The sequence below is a fragment of the Lagopus muta genome, chromosome 3, assembly GCF_023343835.1.
Source record: "Lagopus muta isolate bLagMut1 chromosome 3, bLagMut1 primary, whole genome shotgun sequence".
Taxonomy (NCBI): Eukaryota; Metazoa; Chordata; class Aves; order Galliformes; family Phasianidae; genus Lagopus; species Lagopus muta.
Window position 1 is genome coordinate 41,564,664 of NC_064435.1, and position 26,318 is coordinate 41,590,981.

Below are 26,318 nucleotides of genomic sequence, written 5' to 3' on the forward strand. Positions count from 1 at the left end.
CACTGCTATGCATGAAGCAGCAAGCACAATTCAGCCCCTTAATACTCCCCAGTACACACACAGGCCACTCTAACATTAAAATAGGTGCCCACCTCCTAAATAGTTAATTTATCAAAACATCTAGAGAAGTCATTTCTTTCACTGGTAAACGTGGGGAAAAGGCCAAGAAGTAAAAGTGGAGAGGATAAATACCTAGAGGATCAAAGTCGTGAGTCCAAGCCCAGCCAAAGGCTGTTGGACTGGCAGGCCACAGGCTTCCAGGAAGGAGATCAGAAAGAACTTTGTGGGGCTCCCCAATTCACCAGCTGTATCCACAGCCCTGCACCCTATGTTTGTCTCTTTCTCAGATGTAGATGACTTCCAGAACATGATCTAGTGCATGTTGGTGGTAGCCTTGGACAGATTCAAAAGACTTTTGCTCTTGGGTGTTTGTTGGATCTCGGGACAGTCAGTTGATTCAACAGGACCACTGCCCTCCAGGGCTGATCTGCTTACCTCAGGAAGCTTTCACAAGCTCTCTCTCAGTGCATGCTTTTCCCCTCTATGAACTTGTTTTCTGGTAGCTATTGCTACATCCACAAACAGAACCATCTACTGAAAGCATTCACACAAATCAACTCAGAATATGTTTCTGTAACAAAATCCCTTCAAACACAAAAACTTAACAAAACAAGGAATGAGCAAGATGGATTTGAGAAAGCAGGCCAAAAGCCAAGATACTAAGCCAAAAATAAGATGATAAAAAAAAAAAAGTCCTCTCCAAAAAGCAAGGCACAACAATTTTTAGATGCACCTCACATACTCATACTAAGAGAAGAAGTAGCCGTAGCTGTAAGCTGAAAGGATCAACAAGGAAAAGTTAGAATAGAATGGTTTTTAAAAGTTCTTTCAGCCAAATGCCTTCTATTACATTTTACTATCTTTGCACAAGGCTTTGTCTGAGGGAGATGTATTTCCCCTGGTTGCATAGCCCTGTGTCCTGCCCCTGTGTCTCAGTGACTGCATGATCTCTGCTACTCTGCATATATATTTTTCACTCCTCCCAGTGATGACTGGGAAAGTGATGTTGCGTGAAAAAGATTTGTAATATAGGCTAACAGTCACCTATTATTGCTTCAGATATCTGTGGCATTTACAGAAAACAACTTCAAAAATAACTTATTTTTAGCAGCTGAAAGAATTTGAGCAAACTCATTGTGGCTGCTATCCAGGCATTTACTGACTAGAGAATAGTTTGACAAAATTCAGAATGGATAAACTCAGATTTTAACTTAGAAAATAGTGTATATCACTGTTTTTGTATACTTTCCTGTTCAATAAAAATGAACTGAAATATTAACTTTAGGACATCTTGTGTCAAAGGAAAGAATTCTTTAGTTTTCATGATCTATACATGAATTCAAAACATTAAAAAGTAATAATAAAACAAGAAAAGATCAACATATTTAGCAGTTGGATTTACTATTAATTTACTACTAATTACCAGCCCAATGATCTGTTGTCTCATCATTCTTGGGTGAATCCTCCGCACTTGCCCACAGGTTTCTGCAAAGTCAGATTCTTGCACAAAGACACAGATTCAAAGCAAACAGATTAACAGAGTTGAGTTTAGTACCGTTCACAATTCCAAAACCATGAGAAATGCTATTTTGGCTCAGAGCTCTCAAGAAGGAAGGCAGCTACAGAAGACACAAGATGCCGCTACTGAGCGCCCATCCAAGCTTCCCACCTCTTTTATTGTCGCCATTTCTAACAGGGCTTAGTTCCAGCGGTTCTGCTTCTCAGTCACTGCTCTGATTTCAAGTCACATACTGGCATGAAAGAAGTCTAGAGACTTCCTTTAGAACTCAGCTCCCTCCCTCTCATTTATAGTGCAGCCAATCTTTTTTTGCTTGTTTACATATAAAGTAAATCCAAGCACATCCCGTTTAACAACTTAGTAGCAAAGGACATGCATCATTTCTCCAAAAGTCTCCTTCCACCCTACTTTACTCCCCAGAGAGCAGTAATCATCTTCTCCTGTTTCTGTTGTCTTCTCCCCTCCATTCTGGAAGCTGGAGTTTCCCAGATGCAGATGTCTTAAAGACAACACTGGGTTCAAAGCTGTGGCCAGCTACAGCAGAACATCCGCTTTTTGCAGCAGCTCACCTGCCCTCCTCCCATCAGTAAACTCCTCTGCCTTCCTGCCCATGAAACTGAAGATGCAATAATCATCTTCTACATGATTTTGGTTAAAGTTTGTCTTTTTTTTTTTTTTGACACAAGCAATGCCAGGCAAGAGCATCAAGCAGTAGGTGGCAGACTTAATAAGAAGAATACAAAGTGTGTCATTCTCTGTACTTAGCAGCAGGCTGCCACATCATACTTAGCTCTGTTTCAGCCTAAAAAAGATCTTCCTTTACTTCTTATCTTACTTCAATTATTGGAGACACATTCTTGTTAAACCTTTACCTCAGATTCACTGATGCCTCCATTTCAACTTCTATGTTAGCTGAAAGTCTGTTCTACTTGCATTGTCAGTGCCTACACCTGTTGGTTTCCACAGCCAGCACAGCCACCAGTTTTGTTAAGCACCCACTTACATTCTGCACAGCTGACTGCAGTTTGCTACTGACTCACTTCTGTGTGCAATAAATCTGCTTTTTGATTTCATTTCTGGTAGAGATTATACCATGTTCTTGGCTTAAGAATGGCTGGAGCTTATCAGTTTTATGCATTGTTTCATACACCAGAATCAAGATACACTAAAATAAAGTCCAGGGAAAAGCATTAAGTTTAAGAGTACCTTTTACCCTTTCACTTCTAGATGTGCCCAAGAAAAATGCAAGTGGCTTGGTAGGGGATAAGATTAAAAGGGCTGAATCTTTCTTTCTTGTGACATTAATTTTTTGGACCTCTGCAGCAAGTGAAGGAAAATAAGCGTATCAGAGAGTATTCAGCATTAATCAGGTAGGTGTTCCCAAGGAGGGGGATAAAGCTCCTACCAATCTTCTGCTCTAAAACACCACTCTGCTGCTGGCATGTCCATCTGATAGAGTAGCAACCTCTGTTGAGGTGAGCAATTCAGTGTCTTTCTTCAGAAAATAAAAATAATCTCCACAACAGTACAGGATTCACTACCTGTGCCTATTTCATCACAGGAAAGAAGCAGGCATAACCTGGAAAGCAAGTGCACAGATGTTTGTCCCTGAGAGGGAAACAACCCTGATGGACTACACAGGCTGGGTGCCAGCCAGCTGGAGAGGAAAAACAAAACAAAACTGAGGGCTTTGTGGGCTGGATTTGCAGATCCAGAGCAGTGATTTTTCCCCTATAATCAGTCCTTGCGAAAGCAGCATACCTGAGTCCTGGGCAACCACAAACCAGAGACGGACAAACTGGAGCCCAGCCCACTACACCCAGGTGGTGTAGGGGCTGGAGCACATGGTGCAGGTGAGGCTGAGGGACCTGAGCTTGCCCAGCCTGATGGAGAGAAGGCTCAGGGTGTGGGACAATGTCCCATTGCAGCCCACAGCTACCTGTGGGAAGGGCATACAGAAGATGGGACCAAGCCCTTCTTAAAGATATGTACTGGCAGTGAAAGAGTCAACAGGCAAGTTTCAACAGAGCAAATCCTGATTACATGTTAGGAAGAGTGTTTTTAGCATGAGGGTGGTTGAATATTGGGTTCAGTGAAGCTGTGAAGTCTGTTCTTTGAGACATGCAGAGCTCAACAAGTCCCTGAGCAAACTAATCCATTGGGATTAGGTTCAACACGGGTTGGACCAGACAACCTCCAGAGGCCTCTTTCAACTTGTATCGTCCTATATTTCTCTATGAAAGTACTACAACTGCAGGCTGCTCGTGGCTCACTCAGGAAGCAGAGTCCTAGCTGGAATGCTAGACTCCATGACACATCACATATCTCTGTCCTTTTAAAACCTTTGGTGTCTCTCTGCCTGAAGTTGCTCAATATCAAAAAATTATAGAACTAACTCAACAATGTAAAGATAGATTCCAGTATCTGTGGAGATGGCAAAAAAACAGAAAAAAATCTTGTATCAAAATTTTTATTTTACTCCTTAAAAGTCTAAATATGCAATGCAGAAGTATAGTTATAATACATAATGCACAATGTACTCATATATAAGATACCAATCTGAAAACAAATCTTTGCTCTCTATAGCACTGGTCAAACAGCTAAAGAATTCTTGGACTCCTCTCTCACATGAGTGGAATGGTTGGCTCGCAATAAATTACAGATGTACACACTTGTAAAAGCAGTCAGGCCACAGTTTGTGGAATTCTTCCTGTGAATCCCTGATTAGAAAAGGTACATAAGAGCCATTTTTCCATAGATATGCAAGGGCACTAGTGTCCCTGAGTGCCAAACTTTTTTCAAAGGACTGTGCTCACAGCCAGGTGGCCATGAAACTCCTTGGATAGCCATGTTTTAAGCCTTCTCCAAGCTGCTCATGGGCAGATCCTCAACAGTTTCTCATGTTTTGAGTCAGTCCTCCATCCTCATCTACAAGGCAGAAGACTGGCACACCATCACTCCATACCCTTCCATAAATACTTTCAATGAAAGCAGTGCTATGTGGCGCACAAGTAACATGATCTGAACATGCTGATAGGACTGGACCCCTTAGGAAGAAGGCAGAGAAACACTATTTAGTATCTAATCCACACATCACAGTGGTGAGTTCTGAGCTGCTCAGCCCTCCCAGGTGGCAGTAGCTTTGATCACTTGAAGAAGCAGAACTTCACCGATGAGTGCAGCTGCCTAATATTCTCAGTAAGACCATTTACAAGTGCAGGCTTCTGATCTGATTAGCAAGTGGAGGCAACCTCACATCCTGCCTGCAAACTGGTAAAGCTAAAATGCATGGAAAATTGAGTGCACTTGCATTACGATAATGACACCATAGAAGTAACTAGTATAGATGAAATTGCAAGACCTGTATATTTGACACAGGAAGCACAAATAATAGTGACAGCTTGTTATCTCATTTAGTTAGACTATGATATTACACACAGTTAAAACAAGTCACATGGAAGGGGGCTCTCAAGGCCAGGTGCTAGGCTTCATCCTTTCAAGTTAGCATTGCATTGTTTTGAAAGGGCAGTTTGTATTTAAATTTCAAATCAGAAATTTCTGGGCTGCATTTGTGAGCTGTAGTATTTCCTCCAAGAAGCTACAGTACAAAACTAAGTGGAATTTTTACTTTTCTTTATTTGTTCTGCTGACAAACGCCACAGAACAAAGCAGACTGGCACATTAACTTGAAGACATGCATTATTTTTGCTCATTAGATAAAAGCTGACTGGGAAATTTCCAAGTTGTTCTATCATATCAGATTGAATTTGAGCTTCCACGGTATTTTGGCTTTGAAAAGTCTTTTCCTTCAGCACACTGCATGCAAATATTGGTCTGGAGGAGTACTAAACTCCTCTTAGTAGCATATACAATGTAAGTGTGGATACTTCTCATACTGCCTTTCCCAGACATGCTTTGTTTTCTGTTTGCTGTCCAAACTAAGCAAGAAAAGCAACAACTTAACCAGAGAAACAAATACTGTGGACGGATTCACCATTTACATATCTTCTATTTCTCTAGCTGACAGAACTTCCACACTGGCTGATTTTTCACACCTAGAAGGTGAAATCTTTTAGCTTGGATGGAAAAACAAAACACTGGCAGTTGTTCCTCGTCACTCCTGTTTTGTGGAAGACATTATGATGGAGTATGCATATATCTGATTCAATCTTACTGGGAAATCCACCTCTCTCTCAACACTGTCTTTAGTAGTGCTGCCCTGGTCTCAAGTGTCATTTGAAGCTGCAGTAGGCTACACTTGAGTTTGAATACATGAGACCAGGCAAGGTCATTTCTGGTGAGACATTCAATGGGACAAATTCTAATTCACCCAGATATTTTGTTCACATACAGACAGCTGGCAGTCTTTGCAACGCTCTCAAATGACAATGTTTGGCAACCTACCAAACAAGCTAAATGCCTTTTGCTTGTCAAAGCACAAGCACATCACTTTACTTCAGTGTAACTCTGCTCTCCCTCAACACGATGTGTCAGCTTAGACAAACTGCTGTATCCTAAAGACGACTGCCAGGATTCAGCTTGCCTGCTCTTTTTTGATGACAAATTGATGTTGAATTTCCAGAATATGAAAATGACCATGATAATATATTTTGACATACAAGATATGCAAAGAATAACACAGCTGAAGCTGTCTCAACTTTATTGGATCGATGTTTAGTTAGATTTGGAATCCAATGATTTTTATTCCCAGAAATACTTTTGTTTTCCTTAAAGCAGATGTTTATAACTCTTCTTGCTGAGGTGCTGTGCTCTTTTTCCTACCGTTCCACAGCAGAAAGTAGGCCATGAACGAGAACCCATAAACTCACAAACACCAGTTGCTGCCCCTTTCCCCTGCCAGTAGATTTATTGATTTGCAAGGAGATGATGGAAGTTTCACTGCTTTCCTCCAGCGCAATTTTGCAGTGAGACACTGACAGTCACCAACACCCTTTAAGACCAACCTCCATGCCTGGGATTGTGAGACAGGGAGAAATACACCATGCAGTTCTATCTCAGATATTGCTCTTGTCAAACTTCTTTCTGCAGTTTCAGGTTTTAGAATTCAAATGTAAGTAGATAGCACACACACACATCACCATCAATAATCTATGCTGCACAGAGGGAGACATACAGGAAATAACAGTCCTGCACCACTGTCTTGGAGGATTTAAATGGATGCATTTAGGCTGCAGCAGAACCCATACATTTATCTTATAGTGCATTACCAAATTCAATAAAACTTCAATAGGATCTTCATGCAGAGTGAGGCGATACTCTGAATTTTTCACACTAAAGCACAGTGAACAAAGTGGTGACAACTCCTCAGTGCCACATTGTTTTAATGGACAGACACTGTACCAGTAGCTACGCGTTCCTTTCAAAGGAAGACAAAAGACATCACTGCCATCAGTCAGACAAATGGTTCTTGTTGGCCCACAGCTACATAATAAGCTCCCTGTCATTTGACAAGCCCATCATAGCATTTCTCTATCTGGTTTTCTAACATGATCATGTGTTATAGTCCCTGCATCCCAATGAATGATTATTGCTGCTCCAGACAATGCATCACCCTAAAAACATAAGTATAGCACTAATCACATCCCTTGCCTGATGTGGCCTTCAAGCATTTAGCACACTTCACAAAAGCTATTTCAGGTCAATAACATCTGGCTGGGTGACTGGCAGTTACATCTATTTCTCAGTTTTATCATACACAGACAAATAAAACCTCTTATGATCTTAGTTACTGAAGGAGAATTTTCATTGCCTCTGCTACAATGCACAGAGAAGCTAAACTTCAGGCTCCTGCCTCATGATGAGAAATGTTGCTCATTTGCATGATTGTCAGGTAGATAAAGAGATAGCAAAATTTCAAATCCACTAGAGGCAGCATCTCCTTTAACCTTTGCAGCTTGGCTTGACTTGAACTTACCCAGGGCAGTAGAGGCCAGCTTATACTTCCCTCTAACAACACCCTGAGAAAAACTACTACTAAGAACATCCAGTCATCTTGAGGAAACTGCAGTGACTTTAGAATCTGTAAAAGCCTTCTAATTTCAGGTTCCTAAAATCTAAACAAACCAAGAGAATCAGGAGAATCCATAGAGGTTTTCTTGTTCTCAAGGTAACAAGGCACCCAGTAAGCAGGGCCAGCTCAGGTCCTCTCAATGGTATATTGAAAACTTGCTGACCCAAGAATATAGATAAAATGCATTTCCATCCTCATGCAGGAGTTAGAAAGCTCAGTTTCTTGGTGGCAGCAGAACACATTAGGGAAAACAAGGAGAGTCACTGGAGACTGTTCAGGGCCAGCAAGGCTTAAAAGCTGGGCAAAGTCCCAGAAGACACCATCGGGATGGGGCCTATCTCCATCCACTTTGCCCTCCTCATCCCATGGGGCTACCCTTCTCCACAATCATCTCTCTTCCCACCACAGCTGATACCTGTAGGCAGCCCCACACCTCCCTCAGCTTGATTCTGAATGCTCTCCTGCTGCCATACGAGGACGAGGAAGGGAGAGCCAGGTGAAGTTTAATTTTAGCATCCATCAAGATACAATGAAGTTTTATGCTTTAAACTTCTGATAACAAAACTATTTAAATATGACAGGACTAACAAAACACCAGTCTGGATTAATCTAACTGCCAGTGCCATTCGTCACTGCAGGGAAGTTGGACTAGATGACCTTTAAGGGTCCCTTTCAACTCAAAGAATTCTAGGATTCATACACCACACCAAATAAAATAAGTTACTGAAAGGTTTTCATCATTCATTTGTCACTTAATTACACAGCTTACTACCAAGAAAGTCCATCTTTGTGGACTTTCTGCACGTAGTACTAACACTGCTCCAAAAAATAAAAAGAATCAGGAGAGAAAGATGGCATCCTTATGTTTGCAGTTTGGCTACTCAAATATAGTCTATTAAAATTACCTAAATATGATCAAATACAGAAAATAATCTGCAATAGGATAACCAGTGTCCTTTGACTCATTTGTGTTGAATAGTAGGTGAGCGTCATAAATACACGGGCTTTATTCCAAGAGTATCACTCTTCAAGTCACAAAAAGGCAAAAGTCATTTTAATTCCAGTTTAGAGAGGTGACAGAATGTACAGACACATTAGGATATTGATACAATGCCTAAATAACTCTACATTGCTCACTTGAAAAAGTTCAAACTTTCTTTCTGATTCGGAAAACCCATCCAAAAGAATCCAAGAGCAGGAACATCTACATCTACAATTCTCTGCTGGTATTGAAAGTATCAGGCTGGATATAAGGAAAAATTCTTCCTGGAAAGAGTGGTGCAGCATTGGAACAGCCTGTCCAGGGGGCTGGTGAAGTCACCATCTCTGGAGGTGTTCATGGTTCGTGGGCATGGTGCGGATGGGCTGACAGTTGGACTGGATGGTCTTAGAGGTCTTTTCCAACTGTAATGAATCTATTTTATGATTCTATTTTCCTCTTTCTTCCTCCCGTTTACTGTATTAACAAAACAGATAGTAACAGCAAGTATTTTTGAACAGTTTGTTAATATACCAGTTAGCAACAAAACTTAAAATAAATGCAACGCACTTAAGAATATCTATGAAGAATCCAACCACAGCACGTCAAGATATTGGAAGAATGGCATTGGCTAAGGCCAAGGGACTTCTCTGCAGGATGCTGCTGTGCTTTCAACAAGCCTCCTCCCACCACAACCAGTTTTGTCACATATCAGTAAAAACACACTGTAAAACGTGGAAATGACCACATGGCTTAAGCACCCTACAAGTTCAATATTGACAGTACCAGCTCCAAAGCAAAACCACAGCATTATCATGGCAGAAAATGTGTCTCCTCAAACTCAGGATGCATTCATTTTCTCATGTCTACCAAGTACACGCTGTCAAAATGCTCTGACAGCGTCTCTAACTTGCATCATACCATTTTGCCCAAGGGGCTGTCAGTCAGCTTCTCTTGCCAGATACAGTTTTGCTTACAGCTAGGAAGAAAAAAAAAAAAAAAAGAAAAAAAAAAAAAAGAGAGAGAACCCATAAACAGCACCAGCTCTGTGGAAACCAAGACTTCGGCTATTTTTGTGGCACTTGGTAGTGAAACTTAGCACTTGGCAGAAAAACTTGTAGACTAGTGATCCTCAAATACTTCCCATGTTTTGGGAGCAATGACTGAAAACAAAATAAAATGTGACTTCATTCCTTCTAAACTGAAAGGTCACAAAAGAAAATCTGGATGGCTACAAATGAATTGATTGGAGGAAAAAGTTAACTTTTCACATACATGTCTCTGGTAGCTTATTGCATTTTTTAATAAGTCCAGGCTTTCTTCCATTTTGCCAAAGGCCTGATGGGAGCTCCAAAAAAGGCATTTCCAAGGTTCAGTCCCCTCTTGCTAGTTTCATGCAATTACACTTTACCAGCAGTAAGCTCAGCTAGGAAACCAGTGCAAGAGAGGTATTTTTATGCTGACCATTACTCTTGATACGTCCCAGCTGCACCCTCTCTACGTTGCTGTGATCATTTCTTAGTTCTTCAGTAGAAGATTACGAATGTTTTCACCCAAGCACCTTATGAACAAATACAGATGCATCTAGAAAAGCATTATGCCAACAGAAGCACCTATGTTGAACAGCAACAAGCCTTCATAGCACAGGTTTTCATTTCAGGACATTCATAGTAACTCAAGAGACCTCTGCTGAACAGAATAGTTTCTAAGCACTTACGTGCAGATGTATAAAAGGAAACTGTGATACAATTCAAACCAGAATTATGACAGGATTCCTGGGTGTATCAAAGAGTTCTGACTAAGCCACAGTAATTATGCAATTAAGCATAGCATATCTTTTATTTGTACATTTGAGAAGTTAATATTGGGGTGGCTAACAAACAGCACCACCATAACAAAAACCACAATAACCTCCATGTTACAGACAGGTGGCACAAATTAGTCCTTAAAGCCATCACGCTTAAAGACCAGATCACCCTGTAGCCAATACTAACTTCCCCAAAGTCTACAAAATTTGGGGATATTTAAGGTTGTTTTTTTCCCCCACTTGAATTAGCATTATAGGAATGCAAAACTACAGAGAACAAAACTTCAATTATACACAGCAAAGAAAATACAGGCCTTTGAAATTACAGTAGTACTCAGGTCTCTGCCTCAGATGTATTATGCACAAAAAGGATCTAAGCTAGTAAAGCAAACTCCATGACTTACCTTACTTCGCTGTTTCAAAGATGTATTTGGAGGTCTATCCCCATTACGTGAGTCTTTATGAAGCCTTGACATATTAACAATTGAAAACAAACAAACAAACCTGCTAAATAAAACTGACAGTTGCCAGAGACTAGTAAATAAAAAAGAGCTTCCCTAGAAACCTCCTTATAAACCTCACCACGGGTGTAGCTAAATGTCTGGCTCCACCCTTCATCCCACCCAGAAACTCAGCCTGTAATAAGGTTTGAAGCAAGATGATTGTGTTGTCAACTTCTTGTGTGCTCTGTTTACTAATGAAAAAAAAGAAAAGTAGATAGCTAGTTGACAGCTTTACCAGATAATGGTAAAATGTAGATAAATAAAATTAACCTTGTCCCAATATTTGCATTTTCTGCCATATGGTCTAGAAAAGTTAAGTGGGTGAGCTTGCTTGGTTGCTTGCCTTTTAGAAGCACTGATGTAGCAAACTGAGTGAAGCCTAAGAGCTTTTAGTATTTATTTGTATTGGAAGTGCATCAAATTTTAAGCCAACCATATCTATGAAGTTGCAGCAATCTCTACTTACACCAGCACAACCTATCAAAAGTCTCCACCACCAGTGCAGGCTCCTTTCTTCATCACTGCCATCATGAAGATGATGCAAGATTAAAAACCTTTGCAAACCCCATTAAAACACACGCATGCCATGGATACACAGGGACCAGAGCTTCTAAAAATTAGATTCTGTTCCTTTGACTTCTAACTACTACAGTTTTTAAAGAAAAAAACAACAAAACTTTTTCCTCAAGGTCTAATTCAAGGGAGTGAAGAGATGCACTAGGATGTTTACATCCTTAGTGGTTATATATACTGCTTTGGTGTGTAGTATAAACAGATCAAGAGGTATATGTTCCTATTTCTTACTGAGTATTTTGTACCCTCCCAATTCATATTTTTTTCTTTTTAAAATTGCAGATATAAGGAACTATAAATTCACAGCGGTTAGGCTCTTCTTCCGTGAATAATTGAGGTTATCCTGGCACTCCTGCAGGAGATTGGGTGTGAAATTGGAGATCTTGAGTTGCTTGGCAGGAGCCCAACTATGCTTCTATTATCTGAGTTTGCTGTCAAGGGAGTGATTAGGAGATTATGTTCTTGTTAACAAGATCTGTGCGAGTAATGGCTATTATGCCCAACATTTCCTGTATTTAAGTTGAAGTGATTGCCCCATCTTGATATGGAGAGGTATTTTCCTGAATCATCATCATAGAATGGTTTGAGGTGGAAGGGAACTTAAAGCTCATCCAGTCCCAGTGCCTGCCATGGGCAGGGCTGCCTCCCACCAGATTAGACTGCTGAGGGCCCCATCCAACCTGGCTTTGAATGCCTCCAGGGATGGGGATCAAGTCTTAATTTTAATAAGTATTAAAATAACATGCATTCCTTCTCACAAAACCAGTCCACTTCTGTCAGAAAATGCTAATTGGCCATTAAAATACATGTATCCATATGGAACTTTTGCTATAACATTAAAATATAAGCTTAATATTGTCTGTGTTCCTCTTCCAGTCCTTACGAAGTATCAGATGGAGGAAAAAAACAATAAAAATAAAAGATATTACTTAATAAGCTACAGCTTTTAATTTTCATTCCTTCCAAACCTCTGCAAGCAAGAGAAAGCATCTTTTGCTTTAAACTCAATAATTAAAGGACAGATACCTATGTCTTCTCCTGTGGCTGAAAGAACATAATCTCATGTCATACCACATGTGAATACAAAATTTTCCAGGGTCAATAAAAGCATTTCATCTTTAAAGAAAGTCTGATGATTCTGAGAAAAAAGATACAATCTTGGTGAGTTCACAAATTAAGCATAGCATGCAAGAGCAAAAAAAAACCACAGTTATATTTAAATATCAAGTTGGAAGAAAAATAATAAATTGCATTTGCTTTCCTACCACTCTAAGGTCCCATAGCAGGCTTCCTCTCCACCCTTTGCTTCAGCAATGACAAAGCAGACTAGCCATGACACCCATGGTTGAATTCTCCCTTATTTTGGGCTGATGTTCTCAAGGACAGTGGGGGAATCCAGAGGTGTGGGTGAAGGAAGGAGGAACATCACAAGAGATGAGTAAAATCAGAAATCATGAGATAAATACTGCTGTGCTTTGTGCAGTGAACCCTATACCTAGGTTAGGACTTGGATCTGGCTTCTGTTAGAAATACTGGATGGTAAGATAACAGAGAGACTTTAATTTTTAAGGTACTGCTGTCTTGGCTGGTAGAAACTATTCTCTATTACTAAAACATGAAATGGTAAAATGGCATGGTCTGGCAGCTAGCAACTAAAACCAAGGGAGAAAAAACTGTGCTTCAGATTGGCTTCTAATAAACCTTGCACATGAAAAAAAAATAATCTGATTTTCTGAGTATTGCCAGTGCCTCTTCCAACTACAAGAACCCACCTGCACTGCCTGCTAGAACTACTTTATTACATTTCTAAAGGCAAACAAAACATTCTGCAGCTGTTCAAGCAGTCACACTTGTTGCTGTTACAGCCATGAGAAATTGGTAAAGCTCAGCTGACCAGATTATATGTTAGCATCCAAAACTAGAAGAGGTGAATGCAAACAAGCAAGTAGATGTCCAGTGGATCAACACTTACTGGGAGCTCATCTCAGCAATATCCACCTCCATCAATGCCATCTGGCTTTTATCAGCAACTACTGTGCAAAGGCAAGACTTAAAAACACATCTACTTTCCTGGGCAATGGTAATTACAGGTGCTCCCCAACTTGGAGCAACTTGGAGCAGGTCATAAGTAGGATCCCACCACAGTAGTGTACAAACTAGAGATGAAAAAAGGAGGTGGCCCATTGCCCCAACAAAGTCAGAGATGGGAGGGAAAAAAACAAGCTGGCAAAATTGAGGAATTGGTGCAGTCAGGATGCAGTTAGGAGGAAGAGAAATAGATACAGAATGTGAAAATTACTTAAGAGGGATTGTATGAGAAAGGAGCACAGCACATGAAAAGGCAGCAGTGAATGAGAGCAGGGCTCCTCCCAGGCACAAAAAAAGAGTATTAAATGTAGAAAGAGCTGAAAGCTAAGACCTTTCATTTATTTATTTATTTATTTTAATCTGGAATTATTTAATCTATACTTTAAAAAATTTCCAAGAGACTGCAAACTAAGAGCTGCTGTTCAGAACTTCAGCAAATGCAGTTTTCCTCTGACATTCCCCAGACTGTTTTCAGCTGCACCTTGCAACCTTTGCTTCTTACAGAATGTATATTCCTAACAAGTTTCCTGTGGCTTGCTAAGGTGACACAAAGATCTTCACAAACAGCTGTCAACGTATCGCTAACTTCTCATTTTCTTTGCAAGCATTTCTCAAGATGATGATTGACACCAAAGCACATTAGGCTGTTAAAGGATTAATGGAGTTGAAAGAAGTGGAAGGGAAGTGCCTATAAAAGCTATTGCAACTAATAATGGCTGAGAACTTAATTCATGAGAAGATACAGAAAGTTTGTGATAATCAATGAACAGCTTTAAGGTTTAATCTGCATACATTGCATGCTACAATTATGTCAGAGTTTTTAAATATTCGATCATTTGGAAATAATGGGTATTGGTCATATCTGTACAGCAGATACGTGAAGTAACACGTTGGAGTGGAACACAGCTTCATGAGTGGGTCATCCCATCCACTAGGGTGCTAGGAAAATGCACTGTGTGCCATGCTGTGCGGGACACCAAGAGCCAAGGCAAGCGTTGCTCAGTTGGCACAATGCAGTGGCTGGGAACTGAAACAACAATTCTGAATGAGTTACCCACTGCCTCTCTGATTAGTTTAATTACAATCATAAGTCACCTGTTTTCCTTTAGTGTATATGCTTCTGTTGATACCAACCAGATGCTATTTGCCAATGAGTTGTTTCTAATATGAGAAAGCAAAGCAAAAAAATATTTGCAAGTGTTTAGAAATGTATTTATCTGTCCATCAAAATCCAAAAGACCCAAATACTGCCAAACCATACTTGCATTTGCAGTTACTCCTTCAAGATAATGTCCTTAGCATTGTCAGGCCTGAAAAACTCTGGAATCTGATGGACATCGGATAGGACCCTTGCTACAGAAAATACACTGAGGTGCTGGAGCATGCCCAGAGAAAGGCATCGAGGCTGTGAAGAGATCGGAGCACAAGTCTTATGGGGAGAGGCTGTGGGAAATGAAATTGTTCAGTCTGGAGAAGAGAAGGCCCAGGAAGACCTCATTGCTCTCTGCAACAACCTGAAAGGAGGTCGTAGCAAAGTGGGGTTCAGCCTCTCCTCCTAGGTGGAAAAGAGACAGCATGAGAGATAATGGCTTTAAGTTGCACCAGGGAAAGTTCAGGTTGGATATTAGGAAAAATTTACTCTCAGAAAGAATGATGAGGTATTGGAACAGCCTGCCCAGGGAGGTGTTCAAGATCCGTGTGGATATGGCACTGAGGGATGTGGTTAGTCAGCACTGTGGGGATGGGTTGACAGTTGGACTAGGTGATCTTAGAAGTCTTTTTGAATCATGAAGTCAAGAAAAGTGTTCTCCTATTGCTTCTGTTTTGCTTCTTAGCCTGGGTCTTTTCCTCTGGCTTGCAAATGTTCTTCAATTTGGATTCTTGAGCTCTGCAAGGGATGCTGCATTCCCAGAAGAGATGAGTCATGAGATCCAAGGTTAGTTCCAAGTGCCACATTGCAATGAAAATTCAAGAACAAGTTTATTCATAGCATTTCTATTCAGTCTGAATGACAAAGCCAAACTAAATATATTGTTTTTCTTTGATAAAACTGTCTGAAGAGACTGTTACTGATCTATATTCAGTTTAATGTTAACCAGGACATAAAATGGTTACCAGATCAAAGCATACTTGAATAAAATTCCTCAAAAAGGAGTAGCCTGAGAATATACTTGTCTATTTCTCATCAGAAGTTGCACAACCAAAGTCTGTGATGAAATCAGAGACAGCTTCTTCTCTGCCGACTTTAACAAGTCTATCAAACGTACAAACAGATTAACTAGATTAGAACAATTTCACTGTCTGAAGATTACATCTAATAAACCTGCATCTTACATCTTCCTTTCCTTCCCACCTGTCAAATATAGGATTTGTATTTTCTAGCAACTTGTTATTTTTACTTGGTCTTTGCTAGGCATTGATAATTAGATCAACCTGAAAGCTTGCTATTTGTGTGAATGGTATTTTACTTAGTGTTAGGCCCTTATTAACTTTATCCCTTAATGAAAATTTACTCAAATTCGTTTAAGTACTGAATATCTGAAAGCATCTGAGTAAATATTTTTTACTTCTTCTCACAAGGTGGAAAAGTTATATAGTCAGCTGTTTTCAGAGGGGATTTGATTAAAGATTAGGCTCCTGTAAAGCATTAGAACTATTCCTAAGCTTCAAACAGAACATGTTTAAAATGGGGTTATTCAAGGCTCGATGGAATAAAGCTGGGAGAAAAGAAATGTTTTCAACATAAGACTCAGAGAAGATTCTGGGCCTGAAGAGGTGCTAGGATCATCTTCTTCATCACCCCTTCTCCATCATCCATCTTTACCTGACTGGTATGGACCATCATCCCTTCTTCAGAGCAGTAATGGCTGATCAAATCTGAGCATGCTTGCCCCATCTAAAGCCCTGCTCTTGCTACGGGGACTGTCAGACAGTGGGGCAGGCTTTCTTCAGACTTTTTAAAAACCTCTTTCTGGACATGGCCAAGATAAAAATAGCCCAGGGCAGCCTTGCAGCTAGGCTGCTGATGCTGGCTGTTCTCCCAGAACTGCCCTTAATTCTGTCTGTCCCACAACTGTGTGCTGGGGATGTGGTTCAGCCTATTGATGACAAATGCAATGTGAAACAGCTCCAAGACCCAGCTGCATTTACAGCTAATCAGACTTGTCCTGACTGCTTTCCTGGAGCACTCTTGTTGTTTTCTGTATCCTTTACCTGCAGTTCAAGTTCTGCCTTCTATTTTCCTCATTCTTTACCCTGCTTCCAGTCTCCTTTTCCTCATTTGACCTCCCCAAATGCAGATTAGATTTTCCTTACCATCCATGAAGCCTTCTCAATCCCTTTGTAAGAAGATGTCCTGTTCGAGGTTTTCCTCACCCACCCTCCCAAGATGGCCAACCATCCCCATTTCCCTCACTCCCCTTACAGTGCACAATGTTCCCAGAGTCTGGCAGCAGGAATGGTGCAGATGCACCTCATGGCAGTAAGGACACAAAAGCTGTGCACTGATTGCCCAGATCACATCACCTTTTCAGCAGTGAGAAATGCAGCCCCACTGAAGCTGCAAGGAATTCGTGTGAAGGAGTTGGAGCTATCCTAAACTTAGCGCTTTGCTAAGCAAAAAAACTGACTTTTGTACACACACACACACTATGCATATATAAAATAATATATATAAAGGTGCTGAAAGATTCAGCATCTCATTGAAGCCTCAGCCAACACCAATACATGTGCCATCATGCAGTGACTGGACTTTGGGCCACCAGTGACTCAGAGCAGTGCTATTGACACGCTCATCACTGGCACTTTCTGCACCATCTGCATTTTCCCTTCCCATGCCTCACACAAACACTGGCCCAGCCCAGCTCTGTGAGCCACAGCTTACAGTTTTTGACACGATATTGTATCACTCTCCAGAGGTGCCTGAGGGAAAAATTCCACTCACCTAATTGTGTTAGTCTGAAGCTTCTCCCTCTTGGGATTAAGCTTGTTTTCAAAACACTTAACCATATTAAAAACTTTCAATGTTGCAAGAGAAAAAGGGCCAGGATAATGGCTATTTAAAGCTAAATGGAAGGATGTGTTTTAGCAAAATTTGCAGCAATTTTGAAGGCTCCTTTTTTTTTTTTTTTTTTTTCCCTTTTTCCTCCCCAAAATTTACTGAGCATGAATTCTTGTGATTACCCATTTGGGTGTTTGTATGTATGTGGCACTGTTCGTGGTTTTTTCGAGGTTTGCTCCTCCAAATGTTTCACTAGCATTTGGAGAAATGGTAAAAAAAATAATGCCAAAATATCTGAGCAAGGTTTTACAGTAGCCAGAAGAGACAATGCTAAATAGCTTAGAATACTTGAGCTTGTAAGAACTGAATGAAAAAAAAAAAACCAAACACATGATTTGAAATTCTTACTGTCAATGAAAGGACCTAGATATAGAACATCAGAAGTTAACTGCGACAAGGCAATACATATTAAATTCAAAGAGCTGAAATATCTGCGCAAGCCCCCACTGCCAGACAGATTTGTCACTGTGGTTGTCTCCAGTACATCTTAGAGAACCAGGAATAAAGTTTATGTGTCTTAACATAGCATGGCTTGAGTTGAAAGGGACCTCAAAAACCCAACCTCATGCCTTGGGCAGGCCTGCCACCCACCAGCTCAGCTGCCCAGGGCCCCCATCCATCCATCCATCCATCCATCCATCCATCCATCCATCCATCCATCCAATCTGGCCTTGAACGCCTCCAGGGATGGGGCACCCACAGCTTCTCTGGGCAGCCTGTGTCAGTGCCATCACCTTCTGAGTAAAGAATTTCCTCCTAATATATAGTCTAAATCTCTGCCCTTTTAGTTTAGAACCACTCCCCTTGTCTTGTCACTCCTTGTCTGTGTTAAAATTGATCCCCCTCCTGCATGTAAGATCCCTTCAAGTACTGGAAGGCTTCGATGAGGTTTTCCCAGAGCCTTCTCTAAGAACAAACCAAAGTCTCCAGGTGTCCTTCTGCATCCCCTGTTCCTGCTGCCCTTGTGGACAGGGTTTGAGGAACAATAGCTTCAGCACAGGCACCTCTGTTTTCCCTAGGGAAACAGACACTACAGGAAAATTTAACCTTGAGGAACAGGCATGTGGTAAGGGGCCAACTGCCAAAACCTTCAAATAAACATAAAACACTCCAAATTAGTAAACCTCACAAGGACACACCAGAAGTTCTTTTAGTCTGTTAGTGCAGATGGCTGGCATGTGCCAGCCCACCACATCACACCCCACACAGTGACATCACAGAAAAATACCCACATTTTGTCTCTCTTTGAAACACATCGAAAGGCCGTAGGTACCTCAGAAACAGGCACCAAGTTCATTAGATGCTAACTGCCCCACCTGCTGCTGTCCTACCAAGCTGATCCTTCTCTCCTTGTTACGCTGAAGAATGTATGGATCCAATATGCTGGATTTGAGACTGACTGGAAGAAACCCACACTTGCCCTCAGGACAAGTCGGATTCATGAGCTGTTTGTCACTTCTGAAGCCCAAGGTTGTATTTGAATGGAGTACGGTCAGTCAGCCTTTCCTGCCAGAGGCAGCACAAAGCACATGTGCACTGGGGACTTGGAGAGTGCTCGATCCGTGAGCTGGGCATCCTGATGTGACAGCTCGTACAGCTGCAGAATGAGAAATACCTAAGGATGCCCTTGAGATGCTTCCTCCAAGTACTGAGCACTTCACTGAAGCAATCAGAACCCTGGCTGAGAGATCTACCCTGCAGCAGTGCTGCTGCACAAGTTTTTAAGCAGTTCATTTCACCTTTAAAGATAATATATTTTAAGAGAGCAAGCGCATCTTGTAACCCGTACGCCGTATTTCAAACAGAGCACCACAATGTTCTGCTGCTCCACTCTGGAGATGACACTTCTGTCGGCATTTATCTTCTTGCAGAACACGAAGATTGCTGCGATATTTCTTTTTTGGAAGTTTCTACCTCCTTCACCGCCGCAGGTCTCTCACTGTTGGAAGTCAGGAGCTTACACCATCGGCCTCGTTGCATCCGCTACCCAGTTTGGGGGCAGAGAGAAAGCTAAGATCCGCGTGGGAAGCCAGGAAAGTACAGAAAGGACCGTAACTCACCACAGAGGACTGTTACCGGCAGACGCCGTTTAACACGAGTGATGCACTGATGCTTGCTCCGGACGCCCGCAGCCCGGCGGCAACAGGCGTGCCCGCAGAACCGAGGGGGTTCGGCGCTGCCAACCGAGAGTCACGGAGAGAATCACACTTTCCTCTTCCCACCGCGGAGAGCCGGGGACGGCCTCTCGCTCCCCTCCACCAAGTACTTTTGGGCCGACGGTGACGGCGAACACCGTACACAGCCCCCGCCGCGCTACCTGCCCCGGCCGGCCCCACCGCCCCACCGTGACCGAGCGGTCCCGTTATCCCGGGCCCCGCCGCGCACAAAGCCGCCCCCGCCCCGCTCCGCACCGCACGGTTCCGCTCTGCTTCTCCCGTTGCCAGCGTGGCACGGCGCGGCGCGGCGCGGCGCAGCGCTCGGGCGGGGCCGGGCACTGGGCTCACCTGCTGGGCTCCGCGCCGCCACCACCGCCGCTTTTCCTTTCTCCCGCCCGCCCGCTGACAGCGCGGCTTTGTCCGCCCGCCCCGTTCCGCTCCGCCCCGCCCGGGAGGCGTCGCGTGAACCGCGCGGGCACCGCTCCCAGCGGCGCGGCTCGGCACCGCCGTCCTTCCTGTGCCCGCACGCTCACGCCGTGTTTGATTCCCCACCTGCTCTCCCACACGCGGCAGCCCGGGCCCTGCCTCAGTCCCGAGCCGCAGATAGGTTGTTGTTCCAGCCCTGCCCACGTGGAGCCCCGTGTTTGTGTTTTCCAGCTCTGTCATGCGATCGTGAACGCCGGGGGAGGAGAGCCGTGTGGGATGCGCTTCCTATTTTTGTGGTGGTAACCGTAAACCGTGGCTTGGAGGAGAGGAAACGGCGCGGATCTCTCCCTCCCTGTTAATGCAACCTGATCGTTCCCACTGAGTGTTAAGTCTAAAGTTGAAAAACTAAAAATACGGGGTGGGAGCAGACGAGGAAAGCTCAGAAACCGTGACATAAATAGGCTGGATTTGCTGTGGCCTCTTATTCTTGACAGGGGAAAGCAGCACGTCTGCTCCAGGAGACTGAGGCTTCTTCCTGAGCAGCACTGTGTGGGTCCCAGGTTGTCCCCCAGTGATTCTGGGACTTCTGCTGTGTGTGTTACGCGATCCCATGTCCTTGGGGATGCATGGATCATGTGCAGACCTGGCACAGCTCTGCTGTTCCTCTGAACCGAGGGAAAGGATAGTCCAGCAGTGGGTATGGAGAACCCAAGGGTCTCCAGGCCTTCCCGCTGCCTGAACCTAAGCCAAGGCCCAGAGGACCAGGGCCACCCACTCTGTGGGGTGCGGGCAGACTCATCACCAGCAGATGGTCCCAGTAGAAAGGCAGTGATGGTGCCATGCTACCATCACTGCCCCACAAATGGATGTGATGATGTGAAACAGGGCCCAGAGTCCTAGTGTGCTCATGGGCACCCCTACATCTCACACATCTCCCAGAGGGGAAAAGTGTCTCAAATATGAATACTCTCACTCAGCACAGAGTGGCCAACACGCTGAAAACCTCCCATTCAGAGTCAAAAGGATTTCCTGTTTGTTTTTTGATAGTGTTTGAGAACTGCCAAATTTCTTCTTAGTCCTTATATGAAATGTGTTTTTGTATCTATGGAACAAGTAACAGATTTTACTGCATCAATGGGATTTGCTTAGCAGAGTGTTTAGATTAAAAGATTTGCTATTTTTGTATTATCTTCCTTGGAACCCATCACAGCAGTGTCAGAGCTCCTGGTGCACTATTTTGTTATCAGCATGTGCCTGGATGGCTCAGGAACTACAATTCCTTGAGCAGAAGGGAGCCTGTACAACGAAGCGATGAGCAAAGAAAGTTAAGCCTAAAAATATCCCTTCATTTTTAAGCACGTCCTGTCTAAATGCCCATCAGGAGACCTGCCATCTGTGGAGACCTGTCTTCTGCAGATTTAGCTGCAGGTCACCGTGTGGCCCCTCTCTCCTGCTTAAGGCAGCGCCCGAGGTCAGAGGTGTGGATATCACTTATGGCCACGTGCTCTCCTGTATGCCATGGCTGGTCATGGTGAGCATCTTGGGTCACACTGTGCTTGTACATCACAGGGAATCATGGCAGTCATTTCATAGCACCCCAGAATGGCTGAGGCTGGCAGTGCCCTCTGGGTCCATCAGGCCCACACCCCTCGCTCCATCAGGGACACCAGAGCAGGGGCCCAGGCCCACATCCAGGCAGCTGCTGAAGGTCTCTGAGCAGCAGAGCCCACACACAGCCTGTGGGCAGCCTGTGCCAGCGCTCCGTCACCTGTACAGCACAGAAGTGCTCCTGGTGCTCTGAGGGAACATCCTGTGTGCCAGGTTGTGCCCAGTGCCTCTTATCCTGGCACTGGCCATCACAGGAAGGAGCCCGGCTCTGTCCTCTTTGCACTTTCCCTGCAGGTGTTTTTGCACATTCATCAAGATCCTTCCTTAAGCAGGACTCTACACTTCTCCTTGTTGAACTTTATGAGGTTCCTGTCAGCCCTTAAAACAGCCCTGTGTGGTGGACATTAACTCCCAGAGCCTTCAGGTACTTCAGAATGCAAAGTAATGAGGATTTCTACAGAGACTCACTCTGGAGTCCATGGGAACGGTGGTCACTTGTGCTAATGCAGAGGCTGCCCTTTCTGTTGGCATCCTGACATGGATTTCCTTCCCTCAGACACTGTCCACGACTCCATTCTACTTAGATGTCAACATCAGCGTAAGGGACCATGCATGCATAAACAGTCATTTTTTGTTGTAGTGCCTCTGCAGTAGATTTTGCTTCACCTAGTGGACAGGAGTTTGGGTCACATAAATGGCCAGTATTGAGGGGTGCCTGTGCCAGCTTAACAATCTTTTTCTGGCCAGTGAAATTAAATTGATTGGCTTTGTTTAACTTGTTTACCATGTTCCACCAATGATGCTGATATAGCAGCACCTAAACCAAAACTGTTTAAAGAATGAACATTTGTCACACACCTAAAACTAGTTGCTTGTTAGTTACTTCTTAACAAAACTTGCTCTGCATCTCGCATATAGATTCCTGTTTAGCAAGTAATGACTCCAGGAAATGACTCCAAATTGAGAAAGCAAAGGGCAAAGCAACACATTTGTGCCTTAACTCTTCTCCAAACACAAAGGGAGAAGCACCTAAAGATGTGGCCGTGACCCAGTCAGGGCTGCCCTGACACAAAAAAGGCCACTGCGCTCACAGGGGTTGGTGAATTATCTGTCCCTGCAGAGCACAAAGGAAACACTTCCATCTTCAGCCACACTTTCCTCGCAGGGAGAAATAATGACCTTTAGTTTTTTTAAGAGTTCTTTACATTTGATCTTTAATCACTGATGGAATAGTTGCAGTTAGGTTATGGGACATAATCTCAGTGTAATTTATTACCAAAGGCTTTTTCCTGAACTCCTTTGACCCTGCAACCCCCCTGATGTTAATCCAGTGCAGGGTCATGGCTGTGGAGGTAATATGCCTCTCCACTTTCATTCTTCATAGCTGTAATTAATTATCTTAATCATTTTCATCAGAGAGTGCAGTTAAAGAAAGGAGAAACAAAAGGCATGTCAGTCCCTCTAATGCAAAACTGATTTAGATGCTCTTCCACGAGCATTAAGCTCTTACCCAAGACACAAACCATAGGAAAAGCTGATTCTTCCAGCAGACATACACCCAAGCCATCTGTCTGAGTAAAAAACTTAGCATTTCCACTTGTAGTCATTTCTCTGTTTCTTCAATTATTACTTCATTAACAACAGGAAGAGATTTCTGATTTGTTATTTCTTTTTACAGTAGCCAACATGTGCGATATATTTTCCATTAAAACAAATTGGAAGATTTCAAATGAAAAGACTGTTATAATATACAGCTGCAGCTTTTCTTTTGGAAACTCATGACAAAAAAATATCTCAAGAGAAGTAAAAGCACTTCCTAAAAGTCACAGTTAGTCTAGGTTAACAGTCAGTAGAAACTGTCATAAGACGGGTTTTTTCCTCTCATACAGCATTTCCATCTAAGTTGGAATAAAGCTTTCCAGTCTCTTTTTTTTCTCCTCCTTTGACCAGCTGCCCTCCGAACCCATAAGAGTTTCCCACAAAACATTGCATTCAGTCAAAACTTCAAAATTAAATATCTAGGAACTTCTGGATTTTCTTTTTAAACCAGTTGCTCCCAGTGTGCCTATAGCTCTGGTCAGGCACGCCCCCTTCCTCCCTAGGAGGCACAATGCAGTCACCAGGAGAGTATGCTCTGCATGGTGTGGCAACTGGTACTGAAGTCAGCCAACAGCTCTGGCTTAACCTACAGACTTCTGCAGAGTGGTCTCATCTTGAGACAGGAGCCAGGAGTTGGAATTGGTGATCCTTCTTTGGCAGGGGGTTGGACTCAGTGATCTCTGGAGATCCCTTCCAACCCCTACAATACTGTAACTCTTGTGATCTTTGTGAGTCCCTTCCAACTCAATATGTTCTGTAGTTCTATGATTCTATGGTTCCACAATAGAATCCACCACTCATGCTGTAAGCGTGTAGCCTTGCACGCTGCTGGGTCCCACAGGGCATACAGCACTTCAAAACACACATAGCCTCATTAAATACAGCACCTCTATTACCTCTCCCTTACAAGTGTTGTGGTGCACAGACCAGAGCTTCAGGAGGGAAGGAAGCTCCGAAAGCTTTCATTATGTCAACATGTACAGTACTTTTATGGAAGTTCTCCCAGCTGAAACCTTGAGGAAAATAAAGATCCAGAAATTCATTAATGGTAAGCTAGGTTATTAGATTGTTCGCTTGGATTCACGTAGCCCATTTTACATGGCATGTGTGGAACAGAAGGGATGTGATATATCATCTGTCATTCTTAATATTTTATAGTAAAGCATAAATCAGCAGGGGGGTAATTCTGACATGTCTGACTCAAGGGCATGCTGATTTCATCACATTTCATGTGATATTGCTCAAAGGTAAGTATGAGTAGAGCAGTTTAGGGTCCATGCAGGATATAATCATTGCTTCTGCTGCTCTCCTAATATGTAATTTCTAGCAGGGCCAAAGCAAGACTTTTTGGTGCAGTCCTCCCTTCACATATTTTACCTAACATGTTTGCCTTGGGGAAGAACAGCGTTAAGTGGTAATTACCCTAGCCCTGTCTCAGCTTAAAAATTAGGTTCTCATCTGTATCTACATATTTGCCCACTCTGCAAATATCCCTGGAGAGCAATCCCTCTTATCTAACCTTACTGTGGCCCTGGTATACCATATTACTGGTATGAATGGATGAGTTTTAAGAGTGCATTTAATTTAAAGGGCAACTGCCATGAGGTCAGGCCCAAGAGTGGCCTTTTAAAATGGTTCTCTCTAGGGTGGGGGGTGTCTCATTGTGGAACATTCAGATAGATAGTGGTGAGAAATGCATTCATAGCTAGTGAATCAGCAACGTTTGAAGAAACAGATGCTCTAGGCAAGTTCTTCTTTGTGGGTTATGCAACAGCACCTGCCAATCAAAGGTCCTTTACAGGAGAGTTCCAAACCCTGCACTTCCTATTAGGCCACACCTAAGTACTTTTCTGACTAGGATGCTTTCTTGAATATGTTCCAAATACCTGATTTACACAGGGATGCTCACGTCTGTTTTGAGCAATCTTTTCCAATTCATTTTTGACCTTAAGCTTTCAGGATTTGGGGATGTTCTCATTCATTTTGCAGAAGATGTTTCTGTCAGCAAGAGCTTGGCTAATTATGTTGTTTCTGTGATGAAACTGGGGTGGTTAAATCTTTCCAACGTGAAAGGTTTTTGTGGGGTCTGATGCTTCTTTCCCAGTGCTGCAGGATTTCTGGATTGGATTGTCACTACCCAAGTCAGGAAAGAAGAAAACCCTTCAAGATTAGTTTAATCTTTGTCATCATATTAGAGAGGTATTTGCAGCAGTCCAATCAGACTGTCAATAGACTGCGTTGCAAAGGTAGTAGTAGTGCAAAAAGGAGATAGGTCCCCTTTTTTAGTGAAAGCAGACAGTTGTACCTCTGTGGATGGGGACAGTCCCCACCTGCTGGGACCTGCCAGGTGACAAGTAGGGCAACACACTGTGAGAGTGAGGAATGGTAACGTGAGGCTGAAAGTCTCCTTCCCTTGGAAGCTTCACCAAAGTGGAGGTGGAATCATAGCAATGTGTGTGGGACTGAAGCAGATGACTGAGCAGACAATGTCTGTGGCACCTCGCAGCACAGATAGTACCTAACAGAGTGTGAATCTTTCCCCCATTCCCCGTACCCCTAATGCACCACTGTGGTTGCTGAGTTGCCTGAGGAAAAGCAGCAAAGATCTGACAAAATTGTTGCTAATTGCCACGTGGTGCCATCATGCAAGGTCTACTCACTTTCCGCAGGTGTCTCCCAAACCCTGTAAAAGTCAGGAAAACTCCTGTTTTGAAGAGCCAGACTTATCCTTATTGCAACTGGAAGAAATTCTGCTCCCTGAGGGGATAATTACGAAGCTGAGATGAAGCTCATGTTGAACACATTTTGCCTTTACGGTGTTTTTCCTTTGCATCACCTAATCTGACTTAAAGGGCAATGTTTCTTTGTAAATACTGTGCACATCTCACTGTAGCAGAAGCCTGAGTATG

At 43.0% G+C, this 26,318-nt stretch overlaps 1 protein-coding gene across 3 annotated transcripts in view; it reads right to left on the bottom strand.

The window, feature by feature from the left end:
• Positions 1-20,351, bottom strand: part of MAPRE2 (microtubule associated protein RP/EB family member 2) — an 87,424-nt gene extending 67,073 nt beyond the window's left edge. The window contains exon 1 of one of the 3 annotated variants that reach the window (XM_048938741.1): positions 20,329-20,351. Coding sequence is in view for 1 of the 3 variants with exons in the window: in XM_048938743.1 (XP_048794700.1) it covers positions 10,801-10,872 (72 nt within the window). In the remaining 2 variants the exon portion in view is untranslated. Of the gene's footprint in view, positions 1-10,800; positions 10,934-20,124; positions 20,267-20,328 lie in introns of those variants that run through there. The other 2 variants (XM_048938745.1, XM_048938743.1) reach the window with 2 other exon arrangements.
• Between the last annotated feature and the right edge of the window lie 5,967 nt (positions 20,352-26,318).